We start from the raw sequence: 26,142 nt of genomic DNA, 5'->3' as shown, positions 1-26,142 counted from the left end.
TGATATGATGCCTTTTAAGTTTTAAAAATGACAAATTTGTTTTAGGTGAAAATCGCATAAAAATTGCTACCAAGTTCTGTTTCGAAAATCGCACATAAAATATTGAAGTTTTGTTGTATTTTGTTGTCGGATTTTGTTATTTTATCAAAAGAATTGAAAATTAACCCCCCTTTGGATGCAATTTGTGAATGGAATAGTCATACTAAAAAAACTTATTTTCAACACCCCCGCAACATGCGGGTTGGCGTCAACTCGTTAAGTACAAAATTTATAATTTTAAAGACAAAAGACACGGCTGAAATTAGGTATAATAATAAAGGACAAAACTTGCAATTCACTCTATTTTTTTTTTGTACGTAATATAATTATCAACAAACTAGATACCACACAAAATAGTTATTCCCAACAAAAACAAAATAACGTGGTTTAATATAAGCCCAATATATGCCTTAAAAGTCATGATATCAACACTACACTTTTTAACATTTTGTTCTAAAGTCATAATATCAACCCTACCTCTTTTAATTATGCAGCTTGGAATCTTTGTGTTTTATAAGTTATCTTAGATTTCTGATACTGATTTTATTTAAGTTAAAAGTCATAATATTAACCTTACCTCTTTTACTTATGCAACTTGAAATCTTTGTGTTTTATACGATTATCTTAGATTTCTGATACTGAAATAAAAATTAGGTTTTCTATGTGATCTTGTAGAATCTTCCAACTTTGGTGGATAAAGATTAATAAAGATACTTGTTATAATAGATAAATTTGTTTAGTTTGGATGATATCTTCCTTAGCAATTTATAGATACATAGATCGGTTGCATTTAGAGATACAAAAAGTTGTATTTTATCTCTCACAAAATTTCATAGCTATTAAAAACAAGGTATTAGCCTAATGTACATTAATCATACAGAAAGCCTAGACAAAAGAAATGTTACATAAAAAGTATGTCTTTCAAGTTGTTGGCTCTTCCCTCAAATTTGGTTGTCCGAATTTCATCATAACTTTTAAAGAATAATAATTTACATCGAGATAGTTGGTAAACGGGCTACAAGTTGTGCCGCTACCCCTTTTTGGATAGCAAAACTAAGCCTTTTAAAAACTACGTCCATAGATCTCGGGGTCATAACATTATTATGCATGACCTTTTGAACTCGACTAAGTAGGTCCACAGCCTCTGGCGCCAGAAAACCAAAAGTATCAAAAGCAAATGGGATAAACACGTGCTGGTTGTCAAAGCATGCTTTCTCATGCTTGATCACCTTACCCGAAGCAGCCTTTAAAGCAGCCTGACCCACTGTGAAAGCACTACTCCCTAAGCCCACAAGCGGAGAAACCCCTGTTAGATCCACACATGCGTGTTTTCCTCCTACCCATCCAAAGACCAGAATGTCAGCTGGTCGAAGGGTAGATCTCCCTTCCAACGGGTCTGTTAAGAAATTAACGGGTGCCTCTTTCTTAGCAGAAATGCCAGCGCACCTACGCTTGAACTGGCCATGGATCCTTCACTACTCAACCACAAACTGTTGCTATGCCGGAAACTCGACCTAAAAGGGTCGTGACAAAAAGGCGGTGGTCGGTCGAGCAATCGAGGGATATCAATGTCACCTTCCAACATCTTTAGAGCTTCCAAAATCGTTGGTCGTAGAGCCACCAGCGCATGTGCGCAAACTAATCCAACTTTTACAAATCTTGCCATCACACCCTTAGGCAAGGTTCCCTCTCCTTTTAGAGAATCATCAAAAACCTCCTCAATTCGATCTGATTTCACCATCTCCCCTTTCACCTCTTCAAGCACCTTTCTCCCACTCATGATCTCAAGCACTATAATCCCAAAACTATAAACATCAATCTTTGATGTTAGTTGTCCATAGAGCGCGTACTCAGGTGCTACATATCCATATGTTCCCGCAACTCTCGTAGTTATCCAAGACTGCCCATCTCTACTTTGCTTGGCTAACCCAAAATCCGCAACTAGAGCTCTCATATTCGAATCCAAAAGAATGTTGGTTGCCTTAATATCACGATGAAAGATTGCGGGCTTGATCTCATTGTGCAAATAAGATAACCCTTTAGCCACATCAAGTATGATCGATTTTCGTTGAGGCCAACTTAGTCTCTTATGGTTAGATGTACTTTTGTCGAAAATATGATCATGTAAACTACCATTTGGCATATAATCATAAACAAGATACCTTTCGTTTCCTTGTATCGGATCACTCGTTACACAAAACCCTCTTAAGGGCAGAAGATTTCGATGCCGGATCTTGCTTATGATCTCAGCCTCATTAACAAAATCATTGTCTGCTTGTGTGTCGAAGCTCATCATCTTCTTGACTGCAACAAGTGTTCCATCAGAAAGTGTTCCTTTGTAAACAACCCCGAACCCACCTTGACCTATCAAGTTTTGTTGTGAAAACCTGTTCGTAGCTACATCAAGCTCGGCTATACAAAACCATTTTGCGCCTAACAAAACAAACAAACACCTAAAACCAATAAGATCCCACTGATAGCAAAGTCCGAGGAGGGTATCCTAGGAAACAAAGAAACTATACCCAGGTAAAGAAACTATGACGAAACCATAACTTCTTTACCCGGGATTTCATAAGTTTGTGCTCTATACTCTACCAGTTACAACTAAAGGGTCCAAATAATTTTTTCTCTAAAACAAAAAATCTCGAAACTTAAAATAAAAATCCAACAAATACTAGTGGTCGACATCACCAAGAAACCATATTTTGACGTATAAAAGTATAAAAAACTGAAATATGCTACAAATAACAAAAGTTTTTTTCACCTGTGTTGGGCAAAACACGAGCTTTTACATCTCTTACATAATCTCTATGTGATTGGGTTTCTTTCCTCTTGTTATTATATCTCCTATAAATCCCACTTGCTCCAACAAAAACAAGAGTTCCTATCAACGCCCCCAAAACTGCATAAATGGTATTTTCCTTCGATCTCGAATTTGATCTTGATTTGGACAAAGAGATGCCAAGTATACACTTGGCTGTCCGGATATCATCAGGCCCATAACTGTTAACTATTCCAGCAGCATATAGAGCAGTAAAAGCCAAACATTTACTCGAGTTTTGACTCAATGATACCAAGTTAGAATTAACATCCATACGTGCTTCAAGATAAGACCTACACCTCAAAAACTCAGCAAGATCTCCGTCACAAGAGAACTGTAGCACAGTGTTGGGACCAATCCTATCAACCCAATCTAATAACGTGACAATCCCATCACAGTTTGATGGGCTTGCAACAAACTCGTTGGTGGAGCTGTGGCAAGTAGAGAAGGGGTGTGCTACGGAGATTGAAGAGAGGCGGGATTGGAAATCGGAGATGCAAGAAGCGGATGATTGTGGGTTTGGGAGATAGAAAGTTTTAGTTTTCTTGAGGTGGTGAGCGAGGCCGATGCGGAAGAGGCCACCGAGAGATGAGCAGCAGTTTTCCGTAGCGGTGGCGGTTGCGGTGGTGGAGCAGTCTGAGATGTCCCATGGAAAGGTATTCACATAATTGAAATCTATGGGGCATAAAGAAGAATTTTTTGAATGTGATAAGTAGGAGAATATGCAGAGAACAATGAGAAAGAATAAGAGGTTGACAACGGGCCTGTGTGGGAGCCCACATTGCCCGCTTTGGACCTTTCTCTTTGGAAGCCCAAAAATACTAAAAGGCCCACTAAACGAACTATCCTTGCTCACCAAGGTCCCTTCTAAATTTAAGCGGGAAAACAGCTAAGAGGTTGCAGGATCATTTAATGTCTGATAGGAGAGGCATTCGATCACTATCACGGTACTTGCCCGGCGATGCATTAATGAAGACGGGCATCACACCGTTGGGGGTCAGACACGTGTCTGACCTTCCCAAGGTAATATAGTTACCGTTAGATAGTATGGAAAGATCTCTCTTGAAGATAAGGGAATGCTATTATATAAGAGGACACAAGGATGTGGCAAAGGCAGGTATTATCATCTCCGGCCACTATTCTCATTAACTACTCTCATTTATTTCCCTCATTAACTCTGACCAAGATTCCTTGTATTTACTACACACAACACATTAATTAGATTCACACCAAGATAGGAACTCTTCGGTGAATATCTTCATCGGAAAACGTTCCTCTTCCTTATCCGGCAAGCTTACTTACTCTCACACCGGAGCTTGGTCACGGATCCCCCTCCCGGGGTCCTCCGTGGCGAGGCTAACGGTTTATTATTTTGTAGCCAACAAGGACAGGAGCTCTCTACGTCAGCGAAGACCCAACGGACGTCATTCGGAGGTTGGGTATTCGACATTGGCGCCATCCGTGGGACCCAGGCCTGACCGGTGTTCCCACATTAACATTCGACGTCCAGAGCGCAACTCACCTTTCCATAAAACAGCATGGCAACTCCACACAGTTCACGCGTCACCCAAACGGCCCAAAATGATCTGGAGAAAGTCACTGTGGAGGATGTCACTCATGAAGAAGGTAACGAGAATCTGGTAGAAAACCTGGAAGAAACGGAGCATGTCACCCCTGGCTTCGTGGCCATGCACAGGGAAAAGATAACCAAGTATCTTGACGATTTGAAGAGACAAGAAAAGTTGGACAGCCTCAGAGCCAGACTCTCTTTTGACACATCCCCTAATCAAGAAGGAACGGACCCTCAGAGTAAAAACGACAATGGGGACCAACTGGAGACATTCATGACGGCCCTGAGGCAGATGTCTTCCGAAGAAAGAGAGGACTTGATCACCGGTCAGAAACATAAGGAAAAGGAGAAAGATAACTCAGGTAACACTGGTTTGGACCAACCATACCTACCACGAGACTTGGTCGAGGTCTCAAAGTTCACAAGGAGAATATCAGAGGCACCCATGCCCCCCAAGACAAAGCTGCCTCCAGGCTTTGACCGCTATGACGGAACGAGAGATCCAGAGGATCATCTGCATGCTTTCCGGGGGGCAGGGCAACTGGGAAGGTGGTCCATGCCAGCGTGGTGCCACATGTTTGTGCAAACTTTAACGGAAGGAGCCCGGTTGTGGTTTGACAGCCTTCCCCCGGGAAGCATAGACAGTTACGAAGAGTTAAGCGAAAAATTCCTCAGGAACTTCGGCCAACAAAGGAAGGTAGTCAAGAATCCCAATGAAATCCTCCATATCAGACAAAGGGACAACGAACGGATAGATCAGTAGATGGAAAGGTTTGTCAAAGAAAGCATGAACATCAAGGATGTCCCGGAGGTCATGAAAATTAGCAGCTTCATAAACGGGCTGAAGCATGCACAACTGTGTGAAAAGCTGGGAGAGGAGTTCCCACCTTCTTTCGACAATCTCATGGACAGGGTGAGGGCTTTTGTCCGGGGAAAGGATACGGTCAGCAAAGCTAAGGAGACAGACACCACGTCCCGAAGGGCCACTCCAACAACAAGACCACTTGAGAAAAGGTACCCCCTACACACGAAAGCCTCCCTTTGATAGAATGTTGCATGACAGGGCAAGACCCTCATACTCCCCATACAAACCCCGAGGGAGGCGCCCCCCCCCCCCCCTTACTCCGACAGCTTCACCCCCCTTGTCAAAACCCCAAGTGAAATACTGGTCACGGAAAGGGTGAAGAATTCTTTCCCGAGGCCACCCCCCATAAAGCCAGGACCCAAAGCACAGCCGAATGAATATTGTGAATTTCATAAGGGCTTCGGGCACAAAACTGATGACTGCATGTACCTCAAGAGGGAAATAGAGGCGGCGGTGAAGACAGGAAGACTGGCGCACCTGGTCAAGGAGATCAAAGAAGGGGGAGGGGATCGTAAGGGAAGAGATGCAAGAGAGCCGCGGAGGGCAGATGTTGATATGATAAGAAGGAGAAATGAATTCGATGTTACCCGGAGTGTTAAGGCTAGAATCCTAGGCTCTCCAAACTGCATGAAAGCTCCCATCCTCATGCCGTACTTAGAAGAAAACGAAGTACAACGGCTTCCGCTAAATATCTCAGCAGTGATAGCTGGACACAAAGTGTCCAGAATACACGTGGACGGAGGATCCGGCGTCGAAGTAATATATGAACATTGCTTCCTCAGGTTCGATAGAGATATAAGAGATAGACTGGAGGAGGACTCTATCCCGTTGGTGGGATTCAACAACAGTGTGTCACATCCTCTAGGAAAGATCAAGCTCCCATTTACGGTTGGCGTAGGGGATAGGGTCCGGACAATCAATTTAACCTTCACTGTGGTCAGGGCACCCTCCAAGTACAACGCGATTTTGGGAAGACCTGGGATTGGAGATCTACAAGCACAAGCATCTACTCCTCACGGAGCGTTGGTATTCCAAACACCGAAGGGTCTTGCATGGGTGAAGTCAGCTTATGAAGTTGTCACTTCAGTATCCAAAGGGGAGGAACCAGGGAAGACCCCAGGGAAGAAGGTGGAAGAGTGGGTCCTCTGTGATAAGTTCCCAGAACAAACAGTCAAGGTAGGAAGCCACCTAAGTGACAAATGCAAGAGTGCCCTGAAGGAATTACTCCTCCATAACCTAGACGTGTTTGCATTCCAACACGGGGACATGACGGGAATTCCCAGAAGCCTGACGGAACACCGGCTCAACACCTTCACATGGGCGAAACCAGTGAGGCAAAAGAAGCGAAGCATGGGGCCAAACAAGAGAAGGGCTGCTTGTGAAGAGACCCGCAAACTGCTCAAAGCGGGGATAGTCAGGGAAGTCAAATACCCATCCTGGGTTGCCAACCCAGTTATGGTTCAGAAAAAAGATGGGGGATGGAGGATGTGCATCGATTTCCAAGACTTAAACAAAGCATGCCCCAAGGACTGTTATCCCCTCCCGGAGATAGACACCCAGGTCGACTCCCTGTCCCAGTACCCACTGAAGTGCTTCCTAGACGCCTACAAGGGATACCACCAAATACAGATGTCAATAGAAGATGAAGAAAAGACCGCTTTCATCACCGATGAGGGAACATTATGCTATACTAAGATGCCCTTCGGTCTCAAAAACGCGGGGGCGACATACCAAAGGTTTATGAACACCTTGTTTAGGGAGCAAAGGGGAAGGAATCTAGAGGTGTATGTTGACGACATTGTCATCAAGAGTCTGACAGAAGCAGCCATGATAGACGACATAGCTGAGACTCTCAACACAATGCAGGATGTAAACATGAAGCTGAACCCCGGGAAATGCTGTTTCGGGGTAGAGGAAGGAAATTTCCTGGGGGTGGTGGTAACTAAAGGAGGGATAAGGGCAAACCCAGAAAAAACCCAGGCCGTGGCCGAAATGCGCTCCCCCAGGTCCTTGAGGGACATCCAGCAATTAAACGGAAGGCTGATTGCGCTAAATCGTTTCTTATCAAAAGTGGCTGATAAAACCCTCCCTTTTATGAAGGTGTTAAAGGACTGCATCCAGACCAACAAATTCAACTGGACCACCGAGGCTGGAACTGCCTTTCAGGAAATGAAGGCCTACATCTGCAAGCTCCCAGCGTTAGCCACCCCGGTGCCCTGGGACCCGCTGCTCCTTTACCTATCTGCCTCTAAAACAACCATAAGCGCGGTCATGATGGTGGAACGGGAGGGGAAACAGATCCACATATATTTCATCAGCAGAACAGTCAAGGGGCCCGGGGAACGGTACATGCCTCTAGAAAAACTTGCATTAGCCCTGGTCTTTGCATCTTGGAGGCTCAGAAGATACTTCCAAGGGGATAAGGTCACCTTAGTCACTGATCAACCCCTCCAGAAAGTGCTTAGAAAGCCGGAACAGTCAGGACGACTGGCTAAATGGGCCGTAGAACTGGGAGAACACTCTCTAGAGTTCAAGCCAAGGATAGCCACGAAGGGACAGATACTGGTCGACTTCCTAGTAGAAGTACCCGAGGACGAAGAGAGGGAATTACAAAAGTGGGAAACTTTGGAGGAGGAAGAAAGAAGGAGGGGGGACGAAGCCGTCTGGAAGTTGTTCACTGATGGAGCATCCAGTGAAGAAGGGAATGGTGCAGGCATCACGTTGATAAGCCCCGAGGGGGTTGAGCTGACATATGCTATAAGGCTAGATTTCGAAAACACCAACAATACCGCCGAATACGAAGTCCTCCTAGCAGGGATGAGATTGGCACAGAAGATGAAAGCAAAACACGTGGAGGCTAGTACCGATTCACAGTTGGTGGTGAAGCAGTATCAGGGGGAATATGAAGCGAAGGATAGCATCATGGCTCGGTATGTGGCGAAAGTTAAAGAGACAGCTAAGGCATTCAGAACCTTCAAACTGGAATACATCCCCCGAGGGAGGAACAGAAAGTCTGATGCACTCAGCAAGTTAACTTCAGTAGCATTCGACCACCTCGCGAAGGAGGTCAAAGTAGAGGTCTTGACATCCCCCTCCCTGGACGTAACGGAAGTAGCCACAATCGAAGGTTCCCAAGAAACATGGATGACTCCAATCGTTAAATTCCTCCGGGACGGGACTTTGCCCGAGGGGGAATGGGCGGCCAGAAAGGTAAGAGTCAAGGCCTTACAGTATGAACTAATTGGAGAAGAACTATACCGAAGGTCGTATCTGGGCCCGTCCCTAAAGTGCATAGACATGGAAGAGGCCGAATATATGATCAGGGAAATGCACGAGGGAATCTGTGGAATGCACTCAGGACCGAGAACGATTGTAAGAAGGGCAATGAACGCAGGATTCTACTGGCCGCGAATGTACGAGACGGCATCTGAAGAGATCAAGAAGTGTGATAACTGCCAAGTACATGCAACAATGACCCACCAACATAAACACCCTATGGTCCCGGTCTCGACGTCTTGGCCATTTCAAAAATGGGCCATAGACATAATTGGGCCTTTTCTAGAGGGCCCCGGGGGGGTCAAATACGTGGTAGTGGCCATTGATTATTTCACTAAGTGGATCGAAGCGAAACCCCTGGCAAAGATCACCGGAGATCAAATGAGGCGGTTCGTACTGGATAACATCGTGTGCAGGTATGGGGTCCCGAAGGAACTGGTGAGTGACAATGGGGTGCAATTCGCCGAGAGACCCTTCAAGCCATGGTGCGAACAAATGAGAATCCAACAGGTATTCACCTCTGTAACCCATGCCCAAAGTAACGGATTGGTAGAAAGAGCCAACCAGAGCGTTATCAAAGGAATGAAGGGCAGGCTTGGGAGGAAACAGAAGGGCTGGCTAGAAGAACTTCCATTTGTGTTATGGGCATACCGAACCACTCTCAAAAGTTGCAATGGGGAGACCCCATTCAGCCTTACCTACGGGACGGAAGCCATGATCCCTGCAGAGATCGGGTCCCATACCGCCCGGATGAAGCTGAGGGATGAGGAGAACGAGCAGGATCTAAGAATGAACCTGAACTTATTGGAAGAAAGAAGGGAAGTAGCAGCAGTGAAAGAAGCTCACTACAAAAAACTCCTGGCAAGTTACTACAACGCACGGATGAAGAAGCTCAACCTCATCCCAGGGGACCTAGTCCTTAGAGCCAACGAGGCCAGTTTACAGGAAAACACCGGGAAGTTGGGACCTAACTGGGAAGGCCCATATAGAGTCACATGGGCAAACGGGAAGGGAACGTGCAAGTTGGAGACTTTGGAAGGAAAAGAGGTCCCCAGGACCTGGAACCTGATGCAGCTCAGGAAGTATTACATGTAAGGGGCAAGCCCCCAGGAAAAAACGGCCAAGGGCCACTTTTGTTGTAGGAAAATTATATGTATGGGGACTTTCCCCTCTCAAAGTAAACCTTTTGTAAACAATCTGTGAAGGGAAGTATAAATCCCCCAAAGATTTAATGAAAAGACGGACAAAAGTGTCCCATTTTGAAAACTGCGGGTAATCATACCTGGGCAGACGTGCCTATGAACACCCTTTAAATCTATAACTAGAACAAGCAAACACACGTGTATGAGGCATTCAAGACATGCCCAAAGCCCGGCCGTGGGGCTAATAAAGGTCTAGCTAACCTAAAAAAACGGACAAAAGCAAGTCAAAAACATAATATCACATTATAGGCTTATCCACCGATTGGCCTCGAACAGACAATCACAGTTTAACAAAGCAAACAACAACAAACAAATAATGCAAACACACTCGTATATAGAAAACTACGAAGGGAAACCTGCTTTATTTAATACAAGTCATACGTACAAAAAGAAGCCCCAGTAACTGGGGCAAAAAGCCAAAAAGATTATTACAGACACGGCAAGACAAAGTAAAGACATAGCTCCTCGCCAAAGCAGCTTGAAAATCTCCAAGGAACCACCAAGCTAGCTTCCGATATAAGCCCCTGCAAAATAAAACAAACAAGACAAGAAGAAGGCAAGCAAGCCGAAGAGGAGCTATACATAACCATAGATCATACGATTAGCGATCAACATGGTCCCCAACACGAAGGACCATCCAAAATAAAGTCAAACATACGAGCATCCTACGGTAAGTTAGAGTTATTACAACCATATCGAAACTTGTCAAATGTTCAGAATTTACTGGGGATCACCCCCAGAAAGAGACGGCGGAGACGAGGGACCAACGGAGGAGAACAAGGCCTTCAATTCAGCAATTGAGATCATGGGATGTTCAAGAATCTTGGCAAGGACAGTTGGGGTCTTATGACCGAACTCCTCGTTTAGTTTGGACAACTTCTTCTTTGCCTTGGAGTTGTAAAGAGGAGTCTCTTTCCTGCCCAGGCCCTGGGCAGAATAAGCATAGCTATCCTTCAACCCCGCTTGATATCCAACATCCCTATAGGCCCTGTAAATCTCCTCCAAACCATTCTTAAAGTCTTCCAATTGAGCAACAGCGGTCAGGAAGGCTCCAAAACCTTCAGTGATCAACCAGTGCTTCTCCCCAGCCAACCGTTGGTTGTCATCTGAGGTTATCCCATAATCTGCATACATAGTGTTAAGTTGCTCCTAGGAAACGGAGCCAACCTCCTTCGCATGCTTCAGCTCGGCAGCAAGCTCTTCCTTCTCCGGAATCAACGATGACATCTCATGCTCCCAAGCCCGCTCCTTCCTCTCAAGTATAGCCCCAGCTCCCTAGACAAAGAACCAGTGAATATGGCAGCATGTATATATAAAATAAAAAAAAGAGGGGAAGGGGAGAATGCTACGCACCTTCTCCTCCTGTAGCCTCCTCTCAGCATCAACCACCTGGCCCCTAAGTCCGGCAGCAACCGATTGGGAAGCTTTAAGCTCAGCCTTGAGTCCCTCATTTGCTTTCCTCAGGTCATCAATCCTTTGCAGCATCCCAGCACCCCTAAAGAAACTCTCACACAAGGACATGCTATACCGATCTTCAAAAAGATCATCCCTCAGGGCAGAATTAACAAATTTATGTGAAGGGGGGACAGCATGACTCAGAAAGTCCCGGGCAGCTTCAGGAGTCCCAATCACGGAAGAGCTGGTCACCTTCCATTTAGGAACATAAGTGCAGGGGAGAGCATCAGCAAACAAAGGGGCAAGGGGGGATCGGTAGGCAAGGCCTTCCTGAAAAGAAGGTTTACTAGTCCCAGTAGCATGCAAAGGAGAAAGCTCATAGGCCGGGGAAAAACGGGCTACCCCCACCTCTGAGGCTTTGTCCCGGATTCGGGAAGGAGAAGGGCCAGTGGGAATTTCTATAGGTTCCCGGTAGCTCCCCTAAGAGAAAAGAGCAAGTCAGAAATAACAGGAATAAAGAGAAGAAGAAAAAGGACTACTCACCAATAACGGAGCACTCACTAAGCTTGAAGACTTCAAATGCTTGGACAGGGAACCCTTGACTCCAGCAGGAGGAAGGTCAGAGGCAGCCTTGGAAGAAGGAGGGAGCTTTTGACCACTAGCACTCCGAAGTCTCTGGCGAATGTTGCGAGGTGCAGGAGCCGGATGAGGGCCGACAGATTTCCTTTTACGAACCAGCTGTATCTCCACTTCTTCGTCGTCGCTTGGGCCGGAGGGATGAACAGGAGGAAGGTCGGGAGAGCTTTCCTCCCCACCAGAAGGATCCTCCTCGGATCCACCCATAGCAGCAGAGCCCCCTACCTGAACGGATCCCCCCGCAGCCTGTGCCTCTTCATTTAGCTGGGGATTGATCTCATTATCAACCACATATTTCACGTCCTTGGAATCACCTTGAAGAAGCCGCCACAAAGTTATCTCTACACAAGACACCAAAGATGACTACGGGTCCCCAAAAGCATGAAGGAAAAAAGAAAATGACCATAAGAAACAAACATAGAACAAAAAGTACCTTTCTTGCCAAAGAAGGCTCTTGGACGAACTGGGTAGGAAGGACTCAAACCACCCATAGCAAGCATCCCTTCCGAAAAGGTAAAAGCCCTTGTCGGATTATCACACATTCTTTTCCACTGGACAGTCTCACTCGCAGAAAGGGTAGGGACCACATCCTCAATGGCAGCGTCAAGATCTTTGGGAACAGGGGACTCCGGTAACATAGCCGCAGAAACAAATATGAACCTGCACTTCCAGTCTTTTGGGTAGGTCGAAGTTGGCATAAAGCTATAACAGGGCCTCGAAACATTGTTTTGACGCTTAGCGAATGTGAACCAATCACCATCGGAAATCAGCTGATAAAACATGCAGAACAACGGAACAGAGGGTTCCCCCGAGATCGCGGCACAGGACAGTTCAAAGTGGACTACCCTCATGAACCCCAAAGGGTGAATCTGCGAGAAATGCACGCCAAAGTGACGGAGTAGGGAGATCTTGAAGGCAGAAAGGGGGTATCGGACCCCACAGGAAGAAAAGGCAAGGGTATAGATGGGTATTCTATCCGGCGTACATTCTGCCGATTCGTTGGGGCCGGGTAAAGAAGGGGAAAATTGATCTGGAATGTTGTAAGCTTCGACAAAGGTTTTCAGATCCTTCATCGTTAGGACAGACCTTATTGATGACCGGCCACCGCGGCTCATGGTTGAGAAGAATGGTGAATGAGGGAGAATAGTTGCAGAGAAAGAAAGAAGATGGAAAGGTTTGAATGAGAAATCGGAGGAAATTAAAGGATGTATTTAAAGAAGATAACTGCTGATGTACAAGTAACTGTCACATCAGCAGTCCTCTCAAAATTCAAAAATGGGCACGTGCAACTAGGGGGTTAACTCCCGCTACAGTTGATTCGGCGATCCAATGATGAATCAAAACTGCAAATAGCAACTGATCAGGAGTGGGCCCACCCAAAGAGAAACCGCCTCTCTTAAGCGGTTGTAATTCAGCCCCGGATCATGAGCCTCAGGTCTCAGAACCAGGGACTAAAGATGACTTGACGACGGGCCTGTGTGGGAGCCCACATTGCCCGCTTTGGGCCTTTCTCTTTGGAAGCCCAAAAATACTAAAAGGCCCACTAAACGAACTATCCTTGCTCACCAAGGTCCCTTCTAAATTTAAGCGGGAAAACAGCTAAGAGGTTGCAGGATCATTTAATGTCTGATAGGAGAGGCATTCGGTCACTATCACGGTACTTGCCCGGCGATGCATTAATGAAGACGGGCATCACACCGTTGGAGGTCAGACACGTGTCTGACCTTCCCAAGGTAATATAGTTACCGTTAGATAGTATGGGAAGATCTCTCTTGAAGATAAGGGAATGCTATTATATAAGAGGACACAAGGATGAGGCAAAGGCAGGTATTATCATCTCCGGCCACTATTCTCATTAACTACTCTCATTTATTTCCCTCATTAACTCCGACCAAAATTCCTTGTATTTACTACACACAACACATTAATTAGATTCACACCAAGATAGGAACTCTCCGGTGAATATCTTCATCGGAAAACGTTCCTCTTCCTTATCCGGCAAGCTTACTTACTCTTACGCCGGAGCTTGGTCACGGATCCCCCTCCCGGGGTCCTCCGTGGCAAGGCTAACGGTTTATTATTTTGTAGCCAACAAGGACAGGAGCTCTCTACGTCAGCAAAGACCCAACGGACGTCATTCGGAGGTTGGGTATTCGACAGAGGTGTTTCTTCATAATTTGTGTCCTTACTTTTTTTCCAAAACAAATGGTGTCTTAATATTATCCCGAACAATATACTTTATATGTGACGTTCGGAATTTATTTACACATTTTTTTAATTGCAACAAAACAAAACAAACAATGAAACAAACAATCGACCTTTACCGACGGACTGACGCTTCAAAAATCTGCCAGTAAAGATCGATATCGTTGATAATCGGTAAATAATACTTCTTCGGAAATCCGAGTGTGTAAGCTGATTTTTGACGAAAATAATAAATATACTGAAGGATAGATAGTTTTGTCATGTGCTTTTTTTATTTTTATTTTTTTATTTAAATAGTGTGTCGTAGTTGGATGACTCACCTGGTACATATCAATTAGATAAAATACTATTGGCAACTTAACTAAATTTGTTTGTATGCGTCAATAATTACCTAGTATTAAAAACACACATCAATAAATTTTATATAAGGGACGAATTTAATTAAGTATTTGGGCTACATAATCATTTATTTACTTCATATGATTTGTTAAGTAGTTCTATAAACTTCGATTTCAATCTAATTAAACACATGTTTTATGATCTTTGGTTTTGGTCTCAACTCTCAAACTCCAAGTTTCCTCTATAAATATATTCTTTAAATCATTAATAATTATAATTTTTTTGTGTATTTGGTTTTTAAATCAACTTTTTAGTTTGTGGTTAGCATTTGTAATTGATTTCTCGTAAGTTTCTAACCAATATCTGAACAAATTATAATATTTCCAGAAGTTTTTAATCAAGCGAAACCTAAATTCAAGAACTGCGGTCATTTTATTGGAATCCATGTAATGCTAGAGGCCACTTAGGTTATAGCCTAGTGGTCAACATGAATTATCTCTTATGGCAAGGTCAAGGTTCAATAATTGGGAGATGTAAGTATTTAAGGGGGAAAATTAGGTGACATTCACCTCGTGAGTGATCATCATCAGTTGTATAACGTAATTATACAGTGATTGGTAGCCTCATAAGTGCTGCGTTATGACATGTTAATAACATAACAAGGTTCCTCACGACCTAGAACTACGTAATAAGACTTGGCAGCCTCGTAAGTACCACCCTGTAACATTCGTCCCCGAAAGAATGTAGTAGAGTTCGACAATTTAGTGACTTAGAAAGACTCTAACCTTTAACCTTTTCCTTCCACATACTATGTTTAGTGCCTTCATTTATATATTTTTTATGCATATTCATCCAAATATTTTGACATTTTTGGATGCATTTTCAAACGATTGGACACTTAATACCATTATTTGTGGAATGGCAGTATTGTTTGGTGTTTTGGTGATAAACAACCTAATCACCAAAACCGGTTAAGCATTCTTCCTTGGGGGTCGAAAACGTATATACCCAAAAATTTCTATATGAAAGCTACATACATAACGCTATTGAGCGAAAAGTTCGTGGGGGTCGAGCGCCCCCCCCCTCCCCCACCCGGGCCCTTCTAACCTTCGCCCCTGAGCCTCGGAACCACGACACGAGGCGAAGCATGACCATGTTGACACCTTGCATGGACGTGTCAATATGATCCATTGACACACACTCGCGCATGCACACATGCACACCCGACCCACCATTTCAAAGAAAAGTACAAGTATGGATGGGGGGATAGCATTCCATGGCACGGTTGTGCATTAAAAAGCACAGTTGTACACAATCATTTTGGGCACTATAAATAGATGGGTTCTCTCCTCCATTGGATCCCTCATTCCACACCTCCACCAACACAACGGACACTAAAAACATCCAAGGGAGGAACCCTACTGGTTCTAGTCCCGCCTCTACTCCATTCTATCACCGATCAAAGGTAGTCAACTAAAATCAAGAAGCGCTTTGTAACACACTTTGGCTATGGTTGTTCACTGGTGATCATACCATGGTTAAACCACCAAGTGTTGGTTATTGTAATATTGCTACTTGTGGCCAGTCTTCTTGTATCACTTACTTTGATGTAAATGAAACTTGATGTTATTTTATAATATTTGAAGTTTGGTTCAATGAAGTTTTTATACATTTGAATTTTTAGCCATTACTGATCTTTATTGAATATGAGCACTTAAATTTAATTAATTTGAGTTTTGAACTTGTGTATGTACATGTTTGCCTAATGTGGCAATTGCATTCATTCCGGGTTTATATGGTCTCCATTCAAGACACGGTTATCACACAAGAGATGGTAGATAGTGTTTTAATTCATAAAGTTGTTTTGATTAGTTTGCTATTTCAAGGCCATTAAAGTGACAATAATCAGGCAATTGGATTTTATGTTTTGGATTGATAATTTCTCCTTTCCATGGTGATGCTTCTAAGCTTATAGTAACTATATAAGTCCCAGGTTATCCCAAGCCATGGAATGAAATTTTACACTTGAAATAAAGTTATTGATTTTACACTTGAAAAAAAGTTATTTGATAATATGTCTTCAGTTATGGTGGGGCTTTGCATTCTACTATTACAAGTTTGTGGGAGATGCAACTGAGTGTCGTCTCCCCATTGTATACCGATGTATAAAGAGTTTTAAGAGTGTTCACCTAATGTGGTCTGTTCATTTCACGATGAAAACCCTAGTTTACCACTCCATTCAAACATTTCAAATAATATATTTTATATCAAAAGAATTCGAAACCAAAGTGATATCTGTCTTAGATTAATTCCTTCTCCTCCTTTATATTTATGTTTATTATTCTAACTTTTGAAACCCTTAATCTCTACACATCCTTAAGTACAAGGGTTGTACGGTAATTAGAGTAAAGTATGGCGGTTATAAAGTTCAGGGACTGAAAGTGGCAAACCAGAAGTTGATAACCACCACCCCAAGGGTTGCGAAACCCCTTGGAGAGGCACCTTTTGATCTCGGCCACAAAGAAGGAAAAGAAAGGGTGGCACCGGTTCAAGTTTGTGGCTACAAATCAACGTACCCCTTCACGATCAATCTCATCCACATATTCAAGGGACACGTCTATTCACGAAGAGACACGTCTATTAGTCGCACCCATTGAAAACTATAAATAGGGGTCATTTGATTTCATTTGTAATACACTACATACACTCTCATATTCGATACATACATCCATTCGATTATTATTCAAGTTATACAAGTTTGTTTATCACGTTCTAGAGATCAAGATCCATTTTGGGGCCAACAATTGGTATCAGAGCATCAGGCTCTAGGCGTGGGAATCACAAGGCATCGCAGGGAATTCACGATCAGGTTTCAATTTCGTTTCAATTCGCAAGTTTCAATTCAGAATTTTGGTTAAGAGTTCGGTTCTAGGGTGATACGGTTGAACCGGGTTATTGGTTAGGAATCTAGGATTATTGATTCCGGGGTTTAGTGCGAATTAGATTGTTGATTATTTGATTATTACACGATTCGGGTAATCGTGAGTTTGTTGAGATCTATTGAAACCAAGAAAAAGATTATTAGGAGTGAAGATTGTTCGGCAGGAAGATATGTCAGGAACATCCGGACAAAATCCGATAATAATACAGAAAGAAGGAAATTCTCTTTCCCAGTTTCAGTGTCCGATTTTGAAACCAACAAACTATATGGTTTGGGCTATTCGTATCAAGACGATTCTTGAAGCGAATGGTTTCTGGGAAACGATTGAACCAGCAGAAAATGCAACGGTAGACACCAAGAAAGATAAGTCTGCAATTGCATATCGGTTTCAAGCAATACCAGAAGACGTTGTATTGCAAGTTGCAAGTTGTAAAACTGCAAAAGAAATTTGGGATAATCTAAAGGTCAGACACGTTGGTGTTGAGCGGGTACAAAAGGCGCGTATGCACACGCTATTATCAGAATTTGAATTGTTGCAAATGAAGGATGACGACACTATTGATTCATTTACCGCAAAGATTAATAGTATCGTTACCCGGGCAACTGAAGCAGGAACGACATTGAGTCAACCGACTCTAGTACGCAAACTCCTAAATGCAGTGCCAGATAAGTTTACTCAGATTGTCGCCTCCATGGAACAATACTCCGATCTAGAAACTATGACACTAGAAGAAGCGGTCGGAAGATTAAAAACGTATGAAGAAAGGTTAAAGTTGAAGAAAAAGGAAAGCCCCGTGAACAATCTAGAAGAACTCTTGTATGCGGGTCATGGACAACATGTTGGAAATCGTGGACGAGGGAGATGCAGTTCATCACGAGGTCGAGGGAGAAGCAATTATCAACATAGGGGTGAAGGACACACCTCTTATGAGTCGGAAGGAACCGACAAACCACAAAGTGATGATAGCAAGCAAGAGACACCGACTATGAGAGATAAGTCGAAAATCACTTGCTATAGATGTGAGAAACTTGGGCACTATGCCTATGAATGCCCAACCAAGAAAACCGAAGAAAGTGAGACACTATTGGTCGAAATAGAAGAAGATGATGATGAACCGGCACTTCTGATGTGCCTAGACGCTGAAGAGAAATAGAAACGTGAAACTTGGTCGTGTGATACGATCAAAGGGAAAAAACTGTGTGATGCGGAGGAAGATAACCTGTGAAAGGTACAACAAAACAATCTAGTGAATGGATCAGGAAAAAGTGAAGAATCCGTGAGGCAAGCAATCAATAATGAAGAACTCGTTGTGAGAGACAACCGTGAATAAGATAAATCAAGGAGAAGACGCGCGTATCCTGTGACTGGGTCAGGAAACAAAATTGTTGTGTGATTCAACCGCAAGAGAAATCTAAGTGAGTTAGATTATCCAAAATCTATGCGAGATGGATGCAAGTCATGTGATATGATAGTGGGCAAGTTAATCAAGACCGGGTGAAGTTCGTGTTGAGACAACTACACAAGAAAAGAGGTTCATGTGATACAAATCAAGTGCGGTCAAGGCGAGTGTGAAGCAAGTTCGTGAGAAGCAAAGTTCGAGAATAAAAGATCCATGTGAAATGTTAGATACCGAGGAGACTCGAGATGATAAAGCTACTCGGAGTTCAAGATCTACAACTCAAGGATGTTCAAGATTAGGGGGGTGAATGAAACCCTTAATCTCTACACATCCTTAAGTACAAGGGTTGTACGGTAATTAGAGTAAAGTATGGCGGTTATAAAGTTCAGGGACTGAAAGTGGCAAACCAGAAGTTGATAACCACCACCCCAAGGGTTGCGAAACCCCTTGGAGAGGCACCTTTTGATCTCGGCCACAAAGAAGGAAAAGAAAGGGTGGCACCGGTTCAAGTTTGTTGCTACAAATCAACGTACCCCTTCACGATCAATCTCATCCACATATTCAAGGGACACGTCTATTCACGAAGAGACACGTCTATTAGTCGCACCCGTTGAAAACTATAAATGGGGGTCATTTGATTTCATTTGTAATACACTACATACACTCTCATATTCGATACATACATACATTCGATTATTATTCAAGTTATACAAGTTTGTTTATCACGTTCTAGAGATCAAGATCCATTTTGGGGCCAACAACTTTGTTATTTACTTTCACTTGCATAACCACTCAACTATATTTGCATACTATAAATTTCTAACATATTTATGCATCAAGTGTTGTACACTATGCTTATGGGTGTTTAAAAAAAAAAAAAAAAAAAAAAAAAAAAAAAAAAACCTTGATTTTATATTTTTAATCCAAAACTATTTAATTTTTCACTTTTAACCCAAAAGTTTCATCTTTTACAATTTAATCTCGCAATTTTTTTATTTTTAACTTTGGTCCCCTATACTTATCATATTTCAATTTTTCTTTTTGTTTTATGTTTCATTCTAAATTTTGCGAGTTAACACGGTGCAATGTGCGTACGTGGTTCAACGTTATTATGTTTCGTAACACTCCGTTCTAAATTTGCGATTTAACACGACGCAATTTACGTATATGGTTCAACGTTTTTACGTCATTTTTCCCGTTTATCATAACAAATTCGTCGCAACGAGCGGGTACTAAGTCGACTTAGTTATTATTTTATATGTTTTACGTTACGATCTAATTTCTTCACATTAATACGTGCTGGTTGTTGGCGGTGGTGTGACATTGGTACTAATTGAAACAGTTTTACATCCCGCCGCAACGCGGTGGAGCTTAATACTATTTATTGACTAAACAACAACAAATGTTGAGTGATGAGAGCCATCGAGTCCTTAGAACGATACTTGGTTTTTTGCCACACTATACTACATCACAATAGACAAATTTATCTTACCGTGCAGTGGCGGATCTAAAAGACAAGATCAGGGGTATCCAAAAAAAAAAATTGGACCTAGGGGTATCCTAATATTTGCTCAGTGATATCCTCAATGCATAAAATTGAGAGAAAAAAAAATTTTTCACCAATTTTACACTCCGCCGACAAAGTTGAGAGGTAACCCATGCTACCGCTGCTTGTATAATACATCCGCCCTTGTTACCGTGTGTAGTTGTGTCAAAGTGTTAACAATTTTATGACAAATTTAAAACAATAATTTGCACAAGCAAACCCTTCTATGTACACATTTACACCCATCACGATGCCTTTATCAATGTTTACACATATCAAGATTGTGTTTCAACAAAATGTTAACCTTAGGACCATCTGGCAACCTAGATCTACGCTTTGCCACATCATTCAATGGAAAAGCTTTTACGTGTTTTGGTAGCCTATAAAAAAAATTACGATACAATGTAAAAGAGAAAACCTTGATTGTTTACCATTTCATCATCGTTTTGTATTTTTTTTGTCATTTTTTAATATAAAGAAAAATAATATTTAAAATTAAAAAAACTTGACCTCTAAAAGAATTATTACATCCACCGCAAATCCATACTGTTTCCTAACAGGGATCTATCCATTCAAGAACTTCTCGGCTTGGCTATGGAGATGAGTGGGCCTAAAGATTGGAAGAAGATTGCTGGCGGGATCCTTTTAGTCACGGCTTGGGAGATTTGGAAGGCGAGTAATGAGAAGACTTTCAATGATAACTTCGTCAACTTCAACCGACCGACGGATCTCATAAAAGAAAATACATTTTTTTTGGATAACAAATAGATCAAAGTATGTTAATCTAGATTGGGAGAGGTAGTGTGATTTTAATTTTCGTGATGTAATTTTATAAGTTTCGGTTCCAGTTTATTATTGTTGATCCGATTTTCTTTTATTTTAATAGAAGTTTCGTCCTTCAAAAAAATCCACCGCAAATCCACAATGCTCTTTCTTGACTTTCATTCGTTCAACCTTCAAATGGACCCACCAAATAAATAATTCTCATATTAAAAGATTCTATTTATATTTTCTAAAAACATATGTTTATAAAACTGATTTGGTGTCAAAACTTTAAATTTTAATACCCGAAAACCATTTCGCCGTAAAATGCACTTATGCGCATCTTTGACTTCTAATAAATAAAACTTTGACTCGTCACTTCGTCTAGTAAACGTGGTAATCAGAAGGTGCAATCGCAAGGAATTATAACCTTCGTGTTTACGATCACGTTGCAAGGTTCAATTGAACTTTGACTTGACCAAAAATGGCCAGAACCGAAAGTCAAATAGAAAGTCAAATTGTTTGACTTTGAGCTCAAAATAACTAAAATAAATGAAATAGACTAGGAGTGAGCACTTACTTGTGTTGAGGAACACTTAAGAGCTCCAGTAGGAGGCTTCCAATGACTGGAAACAAGCTCCAATAGAGTGGGAGATTGAAAGTGAGAAAATGAGCAAGTTAAAGTGAAGAATTCTTGGCTATTTATAGTGCTCTTGAGCTCCTAAGATCATGCCAAGTGTCCTTGAGGTGTCACGATCTGATGAATGTGATAACACATGTCCAATGGAGGTAAAAGAGTGGAAAATCGCGACCTTAGAGGCCAAGGCATGAAACAAGAGGCTGCCAACAATATTGATGTGTTGGGCATCCCATACGGATCATATGGGGTTTTCCTTTACGGTTCGTAAGGCCCTGTCAGGGGCAGAAGTTTCAGCTTTTGGCAGATTTAGCCCCTGGACTTGTATTGTAGCGTTTTGTCACTTTTAACCCCTTTTAACCTAATATTTAGGTTATATAAAGGTGTTAAGGCATGTGTAACTTGGATTTTGTCTGGAAATGTCGTGGATATGGTTTCGTTCGATCGTATGGTTACGCGTTTCATAAATAAAGTATAAGACTTTATCGAACACGAAAATGATCGAAATTGCACAATGATTGAAATTATGCATTTGCGCAATTAAAATACAAGATTTTATTGAATAAGAAAATGTTCGGATTTGTACATACGGTCCATATGCTGTGGCTTGGGACAGACTTTTGAAGTTTGTCAAAAATGGCCCCTGGACTTGTATAAATGTGTTTTTTTGTCTTTCCTAACCCCTCAAAACTTATATCTAAGGTATGTAAAGGGTATTTAGGGTATGTGTAGCTTATTTCCTTTTCCCGGTGTGTACGTTACATTAAACTGATTATGTTTAAGTATCGGTTAACGAATTACTTCCAAAAGAAAAAGTTTTTGAATGTTCATAATTTTCCACAAGGGTTATAGTTACTTTCCCATATGTCACATTTAGCCTCCTTATGTTTAGTTATATATTAGTTTAGCCCCTTAAGTATTCATTAAATAACTATTATCATTCTAACATGACTAAGCTAATGGTTACTACTTTTAGTCCTCATACTAGAAACTCATGAAAATGAACATAAAAATTGAAATACGAGCTTTGGGGTGTTACAGTACGACTGCTCAAAAACTAAAATAAAAACAAAGTGGTACCAAAGCGGGTATCGTACCGAATGCCTGTACCAATATCCGTACTCGTACCCGTACCATACCAATATATTCGGTACGGTATTTGGTACCCAGTTTTGTTCAAATTAGATACTGGTATTTTCGGTACTGGTATGGCTACTGTACCAATCTCATCCCTAATTCACTTATCCATAATATGTACTGCCTTTGTTTTCTCACTGAGAGCAAAGTCCAAGAGGCAGCAGAATCTGGCTTGGGTCGATTAAAGCATTTTGGAGGCAATTTTTCTTGAAATTGGACTTATTTTCAAAATAAAAAAATTAGGCATTTCGAAGGTAATTTTTACTTTTAAATTATAACTTCCTTTAGGCAGTTACTCGTTTTTGCATCTCTAATTCGAAATCCCTTTGCTTATTACAAAGATTCTAGTTCATATGAATTTCATAAACACACATAATAAGTTCTAATACGTAATCTAAGTTGTATCCCATTGGATATTTTGGGAGAACCGCCGAAATAATCCAATTTGAAAGTTTACACGCCTCTCAGATCAACCGTTGCATTCTAAATTCCCCAACATGTGTTAGTAATGTTTTTTTTTCTTTTATTTATTTATTCATTCTATTATATATACTAGTACTTAGACCCGCGTGCGTTGCTGCGCGGGAACATTGCAAACATTGAGCGAAATAGTCCAAACGTTATGTCATGCGTTAACCATACGAAAACGTGTGTTTTGACGTATCCAGTTTAACTCAATAGCATTGCGGTTGGATCAAAATTTAAAGTAAACGAATTTATAACGTACAATCATATTGTCTTTATATGTAACCCAAATCATACATTGGAAACGTAAAAAAACATAATCAAGGGTTGAAGTTTACCCCTAGCTCATTGCCCCGGTTATATGTGATAAGCTTTGTATATAAATTATAATAACTAAAAGGAAAGTGTCGGCAAAATATTACTACGTAACATTAAACAAAAAAGAACCAAAGTATAACTATGTGACATTGAACGAAAAAGAACAAAGGTAGAAATTTGGGCCTGGCCCAGAATATAAGAAGCTGATGAAAAGGGAAAAATAAGTGAATGAATCGGGTGTAGTGGGAATCGAACTCGAGCAACACGTAGACTAGATAGAGGGCTGACCACCACGCCATACGTCAATACTCGTGAAAGTTTTAGATAAAGTTCTATATGCATAGACAAAAATAGAGAAATTGGTCGGTGGCAAAAGCCACCGACATTTATCTTTAAGATAACTAGATTTTTGACATGTGTCGCGCGTTGCAGCGGCAACGTCGCATTTACGGCTTCATTACACGTGTTATGATGATGACATTAACGTGTGATGCCCATCGTGACTAAATTCGAACCCGAGGTGACAAAAAGAGCAAACTCAAAAAATAAAGTCATAATATGTCCGGTTATTATAGAAAATTGTGATTAACTAATTACTAACATCTTCGTTCAATCTAGAACTAACAAACAGTAACCATCATTCAATCTCGAACTAACAAATAGTAACCATACATGTCACACCCCCAAAATACCACATGCGGTAACCCCCGCTAGGCGTGTGACTTACCAGGATCCAAGCCACCAATCACATTGAACTACGCATAATATTTAAATAAAACATTCCATTCATTTCAAAATATAAATCGAAATCATAAGTTAAATCAAGTAGATGTTTAGCGGAAGCATAATGTAAGCTGTAAATCAAATGTTTCAAAACATGTGTTCATAATCAACGAAGCAAGTATCCAAGAGTCTCGACCCATGACCACTCCGGCACTCCCAGATAGCAAGTCCATATCAAGAATCTAACGACCTGCAAGCATGCAGACAAGTCTGTCAGACGACGCTGGTGAGTTCAAAGTTTTGTTAACGCGTTTAGTTACCAGATATGAGTATAAAACAGTTCAATGATTTGATTTGATGTTGTTATTAACTCGATTACCGCAGATGGCTACAAGATTTATTTGTCCAACCCCAATGTCTCAATCAAAACATTGGTCAAGTGGTTAAGGTAATTAGTTTACGCCCGTCCTCCACGGTACGGTATGAGGGTGCCAAACCTAATAGCGCTATCAACTAATAACTTCGTTGCCTCCCCGGCAACTAATCGGTAGATGTAAGGGGTCTTATCGATAGAAATGAGTGTAATAACCAACATCCCAATAACCTGACATTCCTCCCTGGAATGTTACCCGATATCCATCCCCGGGATGCATGCTTGGAAAAAGAGTAGTGAACTCACCTCGGTTTGCCCGGTAAGATTAGTTACTTGTTCACACTTAAACAGTCACACCCTATAGTATTCATGTATACATGATTAGTTTACATTCACATGGTTCACGTATAAATTATGATCATAGTGTGCACACAAGCAACATAGTAGTTATTTACTCATAAAGTTTCCACAATTCACATATACGTTTCACAACATTGTTTAACAGTTTAAGTGTACTATTCATGACAACTAAACCATGTTTTCCTCAGTCAGTCAATATGTATATTCTTAACAGATAATAATAGACTTTCATTACATAGTTATTCATACTCAAACTCAGCATAAACATCCGTTCTGTCTGGTTTTCCTGTCGACGAAACACAACATCTTTCGTCGAGTCCGTATTCACGAGACATAACATCTTTCGTCGAGTCCATGTTGACGAAACTTAACATCTTTCGTCGAGTCCATGTTGACGAAACTTGACACCTTTCGTCGAGTCCAAGTTGACGAAACATAACATCTTTCGTCGAGGGCCTTCTTGACGAAACACAACACCTTTCGTCAAGGGCCTTCTTCCTCACAGTGCGTCGTGAACAATAATCACCCTAATAACTTACAGTTCCTAATTAATCATACAACACGTAACAATGGCATTTAACAATTCAAATATGCACATGACCAATCAATTTATCATTCTGACTGAATCGTTTACATTATGACAACAACCTTAATATGCAAACCCTAGCTTCTTATGTAACATACTGGTAACACTAGATCATCACAAACATATCAATCCATATGCACGTACACATTCATGACCTATTTAGCTTGTACATGAAATCATGAATCAACTATCAAACCTTATCATGCAATCATCAGATTCACACTATTGTTAACAATCCCTAATCCATTCAACATCATAGCAACAGAACCATAATCATCAACAATTAATCCAGTAACAATGATTATACATTAACCTTGATGTGGTATAAATCGGTGGTGCCTAGGGGATGAGAGTCTCGAATGGGAGATGAGGGAATTGTCGTCGCTAAGTTTAGGGAAAGTCTAGGGTTTCAACTGATCAATGGTGCGACTATCATATACACGTTCTAAAAGGGAGTGGGTTGGGCCCTTGCTGGGCTGCGTTTAGACCGTGGGTGACGAAACTTAACACCTTTCGTCGAACGCTTTGGTGGCGAAACACCCATGG

The 26,142-nt window shown here is 41.7% G+C and overlaps 3 protein-coding genes across 3 annotated transcripts; 2 read left to right on the top strand and 1 right to left on the bottom strand.

Moving 5' to 3' along the window:
- Window positions 1–812: 812 nt before the first annotated feature.
- LOC110943584 (probable receptor-like protein kinase At1g11050) lies at window positions 813–4,400 on the bottom strand. Its single transcript, XM_022185325.2, has 3 exons — window positions 4,383–4,400; window positions 2,804–3,749; window positions 813–2,472 (listed from the first exon to the last, which is right to left on the bottom strand). The coding sequence occupies exons 1-3, from the start codon at window positions 4,398–4,400 to the stop codon at window positions 1,439–1,441; spliced, it is 1,998 nt and encodes a 665-aa protein (XP_022041017.1). The 3' UTR covers window positions 813–1,438.
- A 1,318-nt stretch (window positions 4,401–5,718) lies between these two features.
- LOC110943585 lies at window positions 5,719–9,666 on the top strand. The gene has a single exon (XM_022185326.1). It carries the CDS (start codon window positions 5,719–5,721, stop codon window positions 9,664–9,666), a length of 3,948 nt encoding a protein of 1,315 aa, XP_022041018.1.
- A 7,793-nt stretch (window positions 9,667–17,459) lies between these two features.
- Window positions 17,460–18,443, top strand: LOC110943586. The gene has a single exon (XM_022185327.1). It carries the CDS (start codon window positions 17,460–17,462, stop codon window positions 18,441–18,443), a length of 984 nt encoding a protein of 327 aa, XP_022041019.1.
- Window positions 18,444–26,142: the final 7,699 nt, after the last annotated feature.

The sequence above is a fragment of the Helianthus annuus genome, chromosome 5 (genome assembly GCF_002127325.2).
Source record: "Helianthus annuus cultivar XRQ/B chromosome 5, HanXRQr2.0-SUNRISE, whole genome shotgun sequence".
Lineage (NCBI taxonomy): Eukaryota > Viridiplantae > Streptophyta > Magnoliopsida > Asterales > Asteraceae > Helianthus > Helianthus annuus.
Note: the sequence above shows the minus strand (reverse complement) of the source record. Positions and strands in the feature narration are given on the sequence as shown.

Excerpts from the sequence above, each read along its gene's own strand:
- LOC110943584 (XM_022185325.2), bottom strand. Across the intron at positions 2,473-2,803 it reads TCGTGTTTTGCCCAACACAG|GCGCAAAATGGTTTTGTATA; the intron begins GTGAAAAAAACT and ends TTGTTTTGTTAG.
- LOC110943585 (XM_022185326.1), top strand. The coding sequence starts at position 5,719 with ATGTACCTCAAGAGGGAAATAGAGGCGGCGGTGAAGACAGGAAGACTG.
- LOC110943586 (XM_022185327.1), top strand. The coding sequence starts at position 17,460 with ATGTCAGGAACATCCGGACAAAATCCGATAATAATACAGAAAGAAGGA.